Source organism: Oryctolagus cuniculus, chromosome 7 (assembly GCF_964237555.1).
Source record: "Oryctolagus cuniculus chromosome 7, mOryCun1.1, whole genome shotgun sequence".
Lineage (NCBI taxonomy): Eukaryota > Metazoa > Chordata > Mammalia > Lagomorpha > Leporidae > Oryctolagus > Oryctolagus cuniculus.
This window is the reverse complement of record NC_091438.1, coordinates 128,025,178-128,037,531: the sequence shown is the minus strand read 5'-3', so window position 1 is coordinate 128,037,531 and position 12,354 is coordinate 128,025,178. Positions and strand designations below refer to the sequence as shown.

Here is a 12,354-nt window from a genome sequence, read left to right as displayed (position 1 = left end):
CTTCCATTGCTTTCCTAGGCACATTAGCAGAGAGCTGGATGGGAAGTGAAGAAGTAGGGACTTGAACTGGCACTCATATGGGATGCCAGCATCACAGGTGGCAACTTAACCTACTGCACACAATGTTGGCCCCAGAGGCCAAGAGATTATAAGAGACACAGTTTTGGGAAAATGGACTGCTATGGATTTAGTGAGTCTGTGGTATGAATGAATATGCCTGGAAACTAGGGGCTGACACTGTGGCGCAGTGGGTTAAGCTACTGCTTACAATGCTGGCATCCCATATCAGAGTGCTGATTCAAGTGTCTGCTGTTTCACTTCTGATCCAGCTTCCTGCTAATGTGCCTGGGGGAGCAGTGGAGGATGGCCCAAGCTGGGCCTCTGCCACCCACTTGGGAGACCCAGATAGAGCTCTGGGCTCCTGGCTTTGGTCTAGACCAGCCCTGGCCATTGAGGCCATTTGGGGAGTGAACCAATAGATGGAAGATCTCTGTTCCTCTCTCTGTCAATCTGCCTTTCAAATAAATAAATAAACAAACAAACCCTAATACAAAAATGCTTAGAATTTGGACAGTATTACTTCTTAGGATGAACTTCTTAATATTAGAAATTAGGATCTAATTTACTGAAATTTTCCTGAAATTCTTCCATGTGAGAAACACTGGCAGGGACTTTGCCATCTATTCAGCTCTTTGCTGGTAAGAACCTTAGTGGATGTCTGTCAAGGTCTTCTGTAATAACAGGGCTTGAGTGCTACATTGGTGGCTAGGAATTTGCTTTTTCCATATGGCTCAATAACTTCCATTATTACAGTGACAGTGGGAACAGATGATTGGCCAGGGAGCACCTGTGGCAGGAAGGCAGTGCCTACTGTGTTGTAGGCATTGGTCCCTCCAGAAGAGAACAGAGAGTAAGGAGTTGTAAGGTTCTCAGTATAGAGCCCAGATGACTTCCCTGGCTACCCCTCCCCTTCAGAAGAACCATTCAGGAGTCTCTGTTAAAAAGTAGCTTCATAGTGCTAGTTACTAAGTCAGAAGGTACAGGAAATGCTGAAGCCCATCTCATGATAACTGCAAACATCTCATAGAGTTCTTTCTTGGAACCCTGACTTTCTGCCCAGAAATCCCCTGAAGTATGCTTTATGGATGCAAAATTCACTGCTTGCCTGCCTGCTTCTAGCACCATCAGCAGCTGTTCTGAGTGCTACAGATGGCTTCGCCCTGAGAATCTCAGTCTAGTAGGGAACACAAACTCACAGATAACTGTCAGTAAGTGCGATGAATACTTTGATAAAGTTGTGGCAAAGTTCAGGGACGCAGGGGAAGGAATGTTCAGTTCTGCGTAAGTCACGGGAAGAGTTAGGAAAGGCTCTATAGGAGAGAACCCTTAGGCAGAGTCTTTGAGAAAAGAAATTCAGGAAGAAAGATCCCATGCAAAGAGTGGAGAGATAAAAGAGCATGGTGTGTATGTGGGAACTCTAAGACCCCCTAGCATGTTCCAGGAGTAGGGTATACTCCTTAAAACATTTCACTGTGGTGCCACATTGTGGCATGGCGAGTGAAGCCTCTGCCTGTGGTGCTGGCATCCCATATGGGCACCAGTTCGAGTCCTGACTGCTCCTCTTCCGATCCAGCTCTCTGCGATGGCCTGGGAAAGCAGTAGAAGTACTCAGGCCCCTGTACCCACATGGGAGACCCAGAGGAAGCTCCTGGCTCCTGGCTTCTGATCAGCCAGCTCTGGATGTTGTGGCCATTTGGGGAGTGAACCAGCAGATGGAAGATCTTTCTGTTTCTCTCTCTCTCTGTCTGTAACTCTCTCTCTCAAATAAATAAAATAAAATCTTCTTCTTTTTTTTTTTTTTTTTTTTTTTTTTTTTTTTACAGGCAGAGTGGACAGTGAGAGAGAGAGAGAGAGAGAGGGAGAGAAAGATCTTCCTTTGCCGTTGGTTCACCCTCCAATGGCTGCCGCGGCCAGCGCGCTGCGGCTGGCACACCGCGCTGATCCGATGGCAGGAGCCAGGTGCTTCTCCTGGTCTCCCATGGGGTGCAGGGCCCAAGCTCTTGGGCCATCCTCCACTGCACTTCCGGGCCACAGCAGAGAGCTGGCCTGGAAGAGGGGCAACCGGGACAGAATCCGGCTCCCCGACCGGGACTAGAACCCGGTGTGCCGGCGCCACAAGACGGAGGATTAGCCTAGTGAGCCACGGCGCCGGCCCTAAAATAAAATCTTAAAAAAATAAAACAAAAACCAAATGTTCCACTGTAACTGATCCTCACAATAAGCCTCCTACATAGGCAATATTGTCCAAATTTTTCTAGTTAAGATTTAGAGATTAAAAATTTAAACTGGTACACATCCAGTGAGTTGCATAGCTGAGATCCGAACCTAGGTCTGTTAGATTCTAAAGCTTAAAAGGGAGATACATGACTTTTTCTTAACATGTATGAGACCAAGCATCTTTGGCTGCTACAGAGGTGGAACAGACAGGTATAGTTAAGAAACAACCTTACTTTGAGCAGGAGGAACGACAACACAGCACTAAACAGCCATATTGTAGTCTGAATTTTGCTTTGATATGTGACTTTAAAAAGGGAAGGGGAAAAATACTGAAGAAGGTGTCTGTTTACCAAAGAGAAGGAAAATGACATTGCTTCTACAGAATTGGTGAGGTTACTAACTTCAGCAGCTTCCAACCTTATGCTGTTTAAAGTTTAGGAATAATCTCAAAAGGAATCAGCTCTTTTTACTGATCTTCAGCCTCATCTACTTCTTGATCAAATCAAAGTTTGAGATTTTGGTGAGGCTTGAAATTTTGATTAAGTCAAGGTTTTAGGGGCTCTTCAAAGCTGGTTGCATCAATTTATGCTGTCATCTGCAGTGTATGCCTATGCTTGCCTCCCTTATCCTCATCATGGAGCACAGCGCATTAGCTGTGCTAGTGCGGCAGGGTAACAAAGGGTATCTGTGATTGTAACTTGGGCTCTGGATTACCTTTGGCTTCAATCCTCTGGCCACTTCCAACCAAGCAGTCTTTGATGTCTGCTCCCTTCTCGATCACGGCATTGTTACAGATGACGCTGCCCTGGATGCTGCTCCTGCAAAAAAGCACTCAAGTAAGAGGGTGGCCACCGCTCCCATCACCATCCTCCCACCACTGGCTCGAGGTTCAGGTTTTCCCTGGCCAAGAACAGCCATTTAGTCTGGAAGACTGAATGGCAGGTCAAGGAAAGACATGGCTTTAGAGAAGCCTGGAGTTGGGATATGCTTATAATGAGTTTTTTTCCAGGACCTGAAATGATCAGATACTCTGACTTCACTTCTTTAGGGGCCCCAGCCTCAGAGGTAAAAATTCCATCTAACCTTTCCTCCTTTGGTCAGGAGGTGAAGCCGAGGCTGGTCCCTGACCTGTTTCACCTAGGAATATATACCTAATTTCATCTGAGGCTCAGAAATCACAAGTCTTCTTAAAGCAATTATTGAAACAATGGGTTCCCCACAGCTCCCACCACAGACTCTGGCTAATTAAGATCATACTCATTCAATGAAAAAAAAAAAAAAGGATATTTTTAAAATGCACCATTCCACATAAAAGGCTACTCCAGATCCTAACACATACTCTGAAGAGCAGCACCACTGACTCTTAGCATCTGAAGGTATTTAAAGAGCATTTGGGACTGGGTAGTCAGCCTAGTGGTTAAGATGCCTGCTTCCCACATTGGAGTGTCTGAGTTTGATTTCTGGCTCTAGCTTCTGGCTCCAGTTTCCTACCAACACAGACCTTAGGAGGCAGCAGTGATGGCTCAAGTAACTGAGGTCCCGCCACCCTCATGGGAGACTGGGCTTGAATTACCAGTTTCTCATTCTGGTCCTCAGCCAGTCAGTCTTTTTTTTTTTTTTTTTTTTTTTTTTTAAGATTTATTTATTTATTTGAAAGGCAGAGAGTTACAGAGAGGCAGAGGCAAAGGAGAGAGAGAGAGAGAGAGAGAGAGAGAGAGAATGTCTTCCATATGCTGGTTCACTCCCCAAATGGTCACAATGGATGGAGCTGGGCTGATGTGAAGCCGGGAGCCTGGAGCTTCCTCTGGGTCTCCCACGTGGGTGCAGGGGCCCAAGGACTTGGGCCATATTCCACTGCCTTCCCAGGCCATAGCAGAGAGCTGGATCGGGAAACAGAGTAGCTAGGAGTTGAACAGGCGCCCACATGGGATGCTGGCACTGCAGGTGGCAGCTTTACCTGCTACACCACAGTGCCAGCCCCCTCAAGCAGTCTTGGTTGTTGTGGGCATTTGGAGTGAACCAATAGAATGGAGCTGTCTCTCAGATTAAAATAAATAAATAAGTAAATTAATAAAAAAAAGAGTACCTTCTTGGTTCCTGAAAACTGGCATGTGGAAGGAGAGGTCTTTTTGAAAATCACCACAGGGGCCAGCGCTGTGGTGTAGCAGGTAAAGCCACCGCCTGCATTGCTGGCATCCCATATGGGTGCTGGTTTGTGTCCCAGCTGTTCCACTTCCAATCCAGCTCTCTGCTATGGCCTGGGAAAGCAGTAGAGGATGGCCCACGTCCTTGGGCCCCTGCACCCACATGGGAGACCAGGAAGAAGCTCCTGGCTCCTGGCTTTGGATCGGCACAGCTCTGGCCATTGCAGCCAACTGGGGAGTGAACCAGCAAATGGAAGACCTCTCTCTCTCTCTCTGCCTCTCCTCTCCTCTCTCTGTGTAACTCTTTCAAATAAATAAATCTTTTAAAAAAACAGAAAATCACCACTAATATTAATTGCACACTTACTCTATCCAGGTACTGTGCTAAATATTCTATGCATATTATAGGAGTGATTTTTTTTTTTTTTAGACATATCTGTTTGAAAGGCAAAGTGAGAGTGAAAGCAAGAAAGAGAGAGACTGATCTTCCATCATGCACTGGTTATTCTCCAAAGGGATGAAACAGTCAGGTCTGGGCCAGATGGAAGCCAGGAGCCAGGAATTCCATCCACGTCTCCCATGTGGGTTGCAGGGGCCCAAATACTTGGGCCATCTTCCCCTGCCTTCCCAGGTGCATAATCAGGTAGCTGCAACAGAATTAGAGAAGCTGGGACTCAAACTAGCACTCTGATATTGGACACCCGCGTCACAAGTGGTGGCTTAACCTACTGCTCCACAATGCTAGCCCCAGGAGTCACTTTTATAAATATAGCCATTTCACCTGAAAAATCACCAGGCAGTATAAAAAATAACAAACAAAATCACCCTCACTTTCCTGGCCCTACTAATTACTTTGGTAGATTTGGGGAAGGAGCCTTACCTTTTTAATTAGAAAAAACCTTTCTAATGATTCTGGGGGTACCATTTTTACCTTTGATACGGTACAAACAGCAATCACCTTTTGCAAATGAAATAACTGATACAGAGAAGTTAAGCCATCTACCCAAAACCACACAGCTGCTAGGGAGCAATTCAAACCCAGGTCTGCTCGACTCTAGAATCCCTACATTGAATCAATGTGCAATATAAAGAAATTAAGAGGAGAAAAGACTGAAGGAAGCCTGGAATTGCTGAGTTGCTCTCTGACCTGAGATGGCTCCGTGGAAGCAGCTAGCTGTGTCCTAACAAGGGAATACTTAGTAGCCCTGAGTCAGAACTGAGAAGAGTCAAAAATACGCAGTCGGAGAGAGGAGTATAGGAAGGGTATGAGCATGGTTTAAACAAAACAAACCAAACCAACTAAGGAAAAACTCTCACACAAATCAGGAGTCATGGAGGGCAGAAAAGAGGACATTCCAAGGACTGAAAACATTGATGCACAGGCTATTAAAAATGATTATCCTCAAATACCAAAAATTTAGTAAAATGTAAAATAGAAGTCTAAAACTTTATGGCACTCCAGATTCCTCTTTATTGCTATTCTTCTAGAAGGTTAAAATCTGTCACAAAGCAGCAAAAGGCCAGCACAGTACCTCTGTGGTATGAGCTAGAGATGGGCAGAGACAGTACCAGCTTGGTTTTTGGCACAGACTCAGTATACACTCAGTGGGTGGGCTTTAAGGGAACTTCCAGAACTTTCTACCGTGTTTAACTTGCAAAGCAGTACAATCAACTGTTATGGTGATTCCTATTCCTTGGGGAAGAATTTCCCCAAAAAGGACAATAAGGAAATATAGAAGGTCTTAGATAAAAAGGTTCCTGGGAAGAAGCTGCCTATGGCTTATCACTGAAAAGTCTCATTTATTTTTTCAAGGAGGTGGTAGGGTATACTTCCGACTCAGTAGTTTAAATGCCTAAGAATATATGCTTTGGAACCAGGCAAGAGGTAAACAGCAGACAAGAAACAGCCAGAAACTCAAATAGCCATAATTAGAGACTACTAAACAGCTATTTTGGAATCTGGGATTTAAGTGGAAACCCTCTCTGGAAGGAAGAAGCTGGGATGACTAAGGTTAGATTTTCACAACAATGGACATCCTGGTTTTCCTTACGTTTAGCAGGTCTGATGGAGGTCCTAAAGAACCTACCACATTGCTTGTATCATCCATTTTATGTGCAGCTCTTCCTGAGACACATAAACTACCGCTGCAGAATCTGCAGATGTGATACTGTATTAGTCAGTTTTTTGTTACTACAACAAAATGCTTGAGGCAACTAAGTTCATAAAGAGAAAAAATATATTTGGCTCATAATTTTGGAGGTTCAATACTGGGTGGTCCCATTGGTTTGACATCTGGTGAAAGTGGCAGATGGCAATGGTAGAGTGAATAAAGAATTGAGCAAGGAAGGGTCTGGGCTGAACTTAACTGAGGATTTTATAATCACACTTCTTGCAATAATTACCTACAGGGGGCTGGCATTGTGGCACAGCAGGTTAAGCTGGTTGTGTCCCAGCTGTTCTACTTCCAATGCAGCTCTCTGCTAATGCACCTGGGAAAGCAGTGAAAGATGACTGAAGTACTTGTGCCCCTGCCACCCATGCAGGAGACTCAGATGGAGTTTCAGGCTTCTAGCTTCAGCCTGGCCCATCCCTGGCTGTTACAGGCATTCTGAGAGTGAATCAGCAGATGGAAGATCAATCTCTGTCTCTTGTCCTCCCTCTCTATAATTCTGCCGTTCCAATAAGTAAAAATAAATCTTAAAAAAAAAAAAAAAAAAAAAAGAATTACCTTCCAAGGACGTGCCACCAATGACCTAAGGACTTCCCACTAAGTCTACCTCCTAAATCAACAATTGTATTAAATTTCCATCTTATAATTAATTTATGACTTTGGGGTTTAATACATCTGCTTGAGTTCAGTGGCCAAATCACATTCAGACTGTAGCACACAGAGAAAAGTGGGTTGGTTGATGGGAAGCTGGTGGCTTTCCTGAGGCTTATCAGTGGATCTATATAAAGCTTTGAGATGGACTTGGGACAAAGCTCTTTTCTGACCATTCATTTCCTCAACTGTCCCTCAGGATCACAAATCACCTCTATCAGTAAGGCTAAGGTACTTGGAAAAATTTCAATAGAATATAGCTTCCCCCTTGTTCAGAAATATATATGTTTTTAAATCCAAGAATTTACTGGAAGTCTGTGTATCTACTCATGCTAGAGGGGATGGACAAATGAGACTATATCAAACAAGCCCTGTCCAGACTGCCAATCCACAGCAAGGATAACCTTTTCTGCTCAGTGCCTTAAGAGGCAGGGAAGGTGACCTCCTACAGTCCAAGAAAATAATGGTGCCAATTCTGTTTTTCTTTTTTTGCTTCCTTGTTTATTTATTTATTTATGAAGATTTATTCATTTATTTGAAAGAGTTACACAGAGAGAGAAGGTGAGGCAGAGAGAGAGAGAGAGGTTTTCCATCTGATGGTTCACTCCCCAATCGGCCGCAACGGCCGGAACTGCGCCAATCGGAAGCCAGGAGCCAGGAGCCTCCTCCAGGTCTCCCACACAGGTGCAGGGGCCCAAGGACTTGGGCCATCTTCTACTGGTTTCCCAGGCCATAGCTGAGAGCTGGATTGGAAGTGGAGCAGCCGGGACTAGAACCAGCGCTCATGTGGGATGCCAGCGCTTCAGGCCAGGGCGTTAACTCGCTGCGTCACAGCACCAGCCCCAAGTTATTTATTTTTTAACTCTTTATTTATTTTTATTTTATCTGAAATGTAGAGAGACAGAGAAAGATCTTCCATCCCTTAGTTCACTCCCCAAATGCCCATAAGAACTGCAGTTGGGCCAAGCTGAACACAGTAGCCTAGAACTCCATCTGGGTCCCCAACATGGGTCTCAGGGACATAAGCACTTGAGCCATCACCTGCTGCCTTCCAGGATATATATTAGCAGGGAGCTAGATTAGAAACAAAGTAACTTGGACTAGAACTAGAAACTCTGATATGGCATTCGGGTGTCCCCAGCCACTGTCAAATGTCTGCCCCTATTTATTTTTAAATTATTAATTTGGGGGCCGGCGCCGTGGCTTACTTGGTTAATCCTTTGCCTGTGGCGCTGGTATCCCATATGGGCGCTTGGTTCTAGTCCCGGTTGCTCCTCTTAAGTCCAGCTCTCTGCTGTGGCCCAGGAAGGCAGTGGAAGATGGCCCAAGTGCTTGGGCCTCTGCACCCGCATGGGAGACCAGGAGGAAGCACCTGGCTCCTGGCTTTGGATTGGCGCAGCTCCAGCCATTTAGGGGGCTGAACCAACAGAAGGAAGATTTTTCTCTCTGTCTCTCTCTCTTATTGTCTAACTCTATCTGTCAAATAAAAAAAAAAATAAGTAAAAAAGAAATTATTAATTAATCAATTATTTATTTATTTTTGACAGGCAGAGTGGACAGTGAGAGAGAGAGAGAGACAGAGAGAAAGGTCTTCCTTTTGCCATTGGTTCACCCTCCAATGGCCGCCGCGGCCGGCGCGCTGCGGCCGGCGCACCGCGCTGATCCAAAGGCAGGAGCCAGGTACTTATCCTGGTCTCCCATGGGGTGCAGGGCCCAAGCACTTGGGCCATCCTCCACTGCACTCCCTGGCCACAGCAGAGAGCTGGCCTGGAAGAGGGGTAACCGGGACAGAATCCGGCGCCCCGACCGGGACTAGAACCCGGTATACCGGTGCCGCAAGACGGAGGATTAGCCTAGTGAGCTGTGGCGCCGACCTAATCAATTATATTTGAAAGGCAGGGAGACACAGAGAGATACCCTATCTTTTGGTTTATTCCCCCAAACACCCACAACAGTTGAACTGGACCAGGCCAAAGCCAGGAGCCAGAAACTCAATCTGGCTTTCTCACATAAGTGGCAGGAACCCAATTATTTGAATAATCACCTTCTACCTCCCAGGGTATTCATTAGCAGGAAGCTGGAATGGAGAGTGGAGCTGGAACTTGGACCCAGACACTCTGTTATAGAATGTGGGCATCCCAGTGATGGCTTAACTATTGTGCCAAACTCCTGCCCTGCATCCTAGTCTTAACTGTCAGCCTGGCATTAGGGACTCTGTTATGCTAATGCCTAGCTATGTTCTCTAAGAAGCTGCATAGTGGTGGCAAAGACTAATGGAGACTTGGCCCTCATTTCTCCTTGGTGGGGCCAAATTTTAAGCAAAGATGCAAGCCCTAGGAAATTATCTTGAAAACCACAATGCTCCAGTGGATAGGAGGCCAAGAGAAAAACACCGAGGTCTGCAGTAAGATCACTGTGTAGCCAGGCACAAAACACTGGCCATAGCACACCTAATGAGAGGAAGCCCAGGCTGTGGGAGCAAGAGTGTCTCCAAATTCTCTTTCTCCTGGTTTTTGTTAGTACTTTCTTCAGTTTATTCCAGGGATGAAAGGGAACTCACAGAGACTGTACCTAATGTCTAATGTCTCCATCATTGCACAAAGCATTTTATATTTATTTTATAACTGCAGAGATGGTGGTATTCTAATTTTTACAAGAAAAGTAAGGCTTAGTGAGGCTCAAGCCCAAATAGTGGCAAATGAGTCTCCACTGTCGTGGGCTCTTGCTTCAGCTGCTGACTAAGGAAAGGGCCGTAAAACTTCTCAGTAACTCAGAACTGGCAGGTTTTCTTTTTCTTTGGGGATTAGTTGGCAGGTTTTCTTTCTTTCTAAGATTTATTTATTTATTTGAAATGAAGAGTTACAGAGAGAGAAAGACAGATCTTCCATCTACTGGTTCACTCCCCAAATGGCTGCAACAGCCAGGGCTGGGCCAGACCGAAGCCAGGAGCAGGAGTTTCTTCCAGGTCTCTCATGTGGGTGCAGGGACCTAAGGATTGGGCCATCTTTCATTTCTTTCCCAGACACATTAGCAGGGAGTTGTATCGAAAGCAGAGCAGGCCGGCGCCGCGGCTCACTAGGCTAATCCTCCGCCTTGTGGCGCCGGCACACAGGGTTCTAGTCCCGGTTGAGGTGCTGGATTCTGTCCCGGTTGCCCCTCTTCCAGGCCAGCTCTCTGCTATGGCCCGGGAGTGCAGTGGAGGATGGCCCAAGTACTTGGGCCCTGCACCCGCATGGGAGACCAGGAGAAGCACCTGGCTCCTGGCTTCAGATCAGTGCAATGTGCTGGCCGTGCCGGCCATTGGAGGGTGAACCAACGGCAAAAGGAAGACCTTTCTCTCTGTCTCTTTCTCTCTCACTGTCCACTCTGCCTGTCAAAAAAAAAAAAAAAAAAAAAAAAAAAAGCAGAGCAGACAGGATTCGAACCGCCAAAGCCAGCACTGTTGGTGGGGGCATGACTCATTGTGCCACAGCAGCAGCCCCAGTTGGCAGGCTTTTAAACCCACTCATAACCCTAGGGAAAGACAAACATGGAACTAGAGATACATGTGGCTTTATTATGCATGTGACTAAGATCTTCTTTAGGCCAATTCACCACCTCAGCTCAAAGATCATACTGAGTTATGCAGATCTTTCCAGATGTTGAGGAGTCTCCTGACCTTAGCCCAACGTTTGTCTCTCTAGATGAAGAACCATATATTATTTTCAGTGAAATATAATATATATAAATATATATAATATTGTATAAATAGCCTAAGAAAAAAACAGCACAACTTGTTGTGCATCTTTCTTTGATCACGTTTTCTTCCTTCCCATACAAGAGGTAACCACTTCTGACTGCGGTCTCTACCACTTATAAACATTTTTTTAACCACATATACTTAGCAGATAACATACTGTTTTACTTGCCCTAAACATTTATACAAATGCCATCTTCATGTAACCTTCTGAAGCTTGCTTTCCCCCTTTAACACATTTGTGAGGTTTATCCAGGCTAATTGATGCAGTGATTTTGAGAAATATGTCACCTTTTCCCTGTTTCTGGTCACTCTTGTTTTTGGGTCTTCTACATTAAAATGTACTGGTTCCAGCGAGTAGACTGAAAATTTCCTCCCTTTTGTTCTGTGGGACTCCCTTCGCTATACAATGGTGTAGGTGAAATTTGTCTCCTTCCTAATCCCTTAACAGAGACTAAGAAAGAGAGGAAGTTGGAGGAAATCAAAGCAAAGATATATAACATCTCGAGGAACTGGAAAATTTCCATTTAAGAAGATGGGTTCAGCACAAAAGGTTTAAACATAGGAAATGAATCAAAAGCCCTAGGAGCTCTTTAAATTCAAGGAATCATCCCCAAAATTTAAGAATTTGGTATTTTTAAGGGTGTGACTAAAAACAAACAAAACAAAAAAAGATTGTATGACTGAAGAAACATGGACAGAATTCTTTTAACAATTATGTTTTTTGTAACTTGAATTATACAGACTAAATTTTATGTTTAAGAGGGTTCTTGTTTATAGCTTAAACTACCCATTTGCTAACAGTTTAGAACATTTCATTCTGACTTGCCTATATTATGTCTTCAAATAGTTTTCTACAGGATTGGTGGGTGACACATGTCATGAGGTCTGGAATACTTCTGATGCTTTTATAGCAATGATATATCAATGATGTTCCCCCTCTCAGTTCTCTTAACTCGCTATGCTACAGTGCTGGCACCAAATTGTTCACTTTGAAGTTATGTGCGATTTCTTGTATGCCAATTATACCTTTCATGACAGTTATACCTTAAGAAAAGTTGTAAAAATAATTAAAAAATCTGGGTAAGGGACTGGCACTGTAGCGTAGAAGGTTAAGCTGCTGTCTGCAGTGCTGACATCCCTTCTGGGCACTGGTTCTAGTCCCAGCCGTTTTACTTTCAATCCAGCTTCCTGCTAATGCGCCTGTGAGTACAGTGGAAGAAGGGCCAAGTGTTTGGACCCCTGCCATCCAAGTGGGAGGCCCAAGGGAAGCTCCTGGCTCCGGCCTGGCCCAGCCCTCGCTGTTGTAGTCAGCTGGGGAGTGAACCAGCAGATGGAAGATCTCTTGCTCTCTGTCTCTCTTCTTTCTGTAACT

General features: G+C 45.0%; 1 protein-coding gene and 1 non-coding gene across 5 annotated transcripts in view; both read right to left on the bottom strand.

Moving 5' to 3' along the window:
- EIF2B3 (eukaryotic translation initiation factor 2B subunit gamma) overlaps nt 1-12,354 on the bottom strand; it is a 149,176-nt gene that overhangs the window by 5,634 nt on the left and 131,188 nt on the right. For all 4 annotated transcript variants that reach the window (XM_002715143.5, XM_070078589.1, XM_008265354.3 and 1 more), the window contains one exon: nt 2,992-3,095. In XM_002715143.5, coding sequence (XP_002715189.2) covers nt 2,992-3,095 — 104 coding nt within the window. The remainder of the gene's footprint in view (nt 1-2,991; nt 3,096-12,354) is intronic.
- On the bottom strand, nt 2,440-2,571 carry LOC127482553 (small nucleolar RNA SNORA63). Its single transcript, XR_007918027.2, has one exon. It is a non-coding gene; the product is annotated as a small nucleolar RNA SNORA63 (small nucleolar RNA).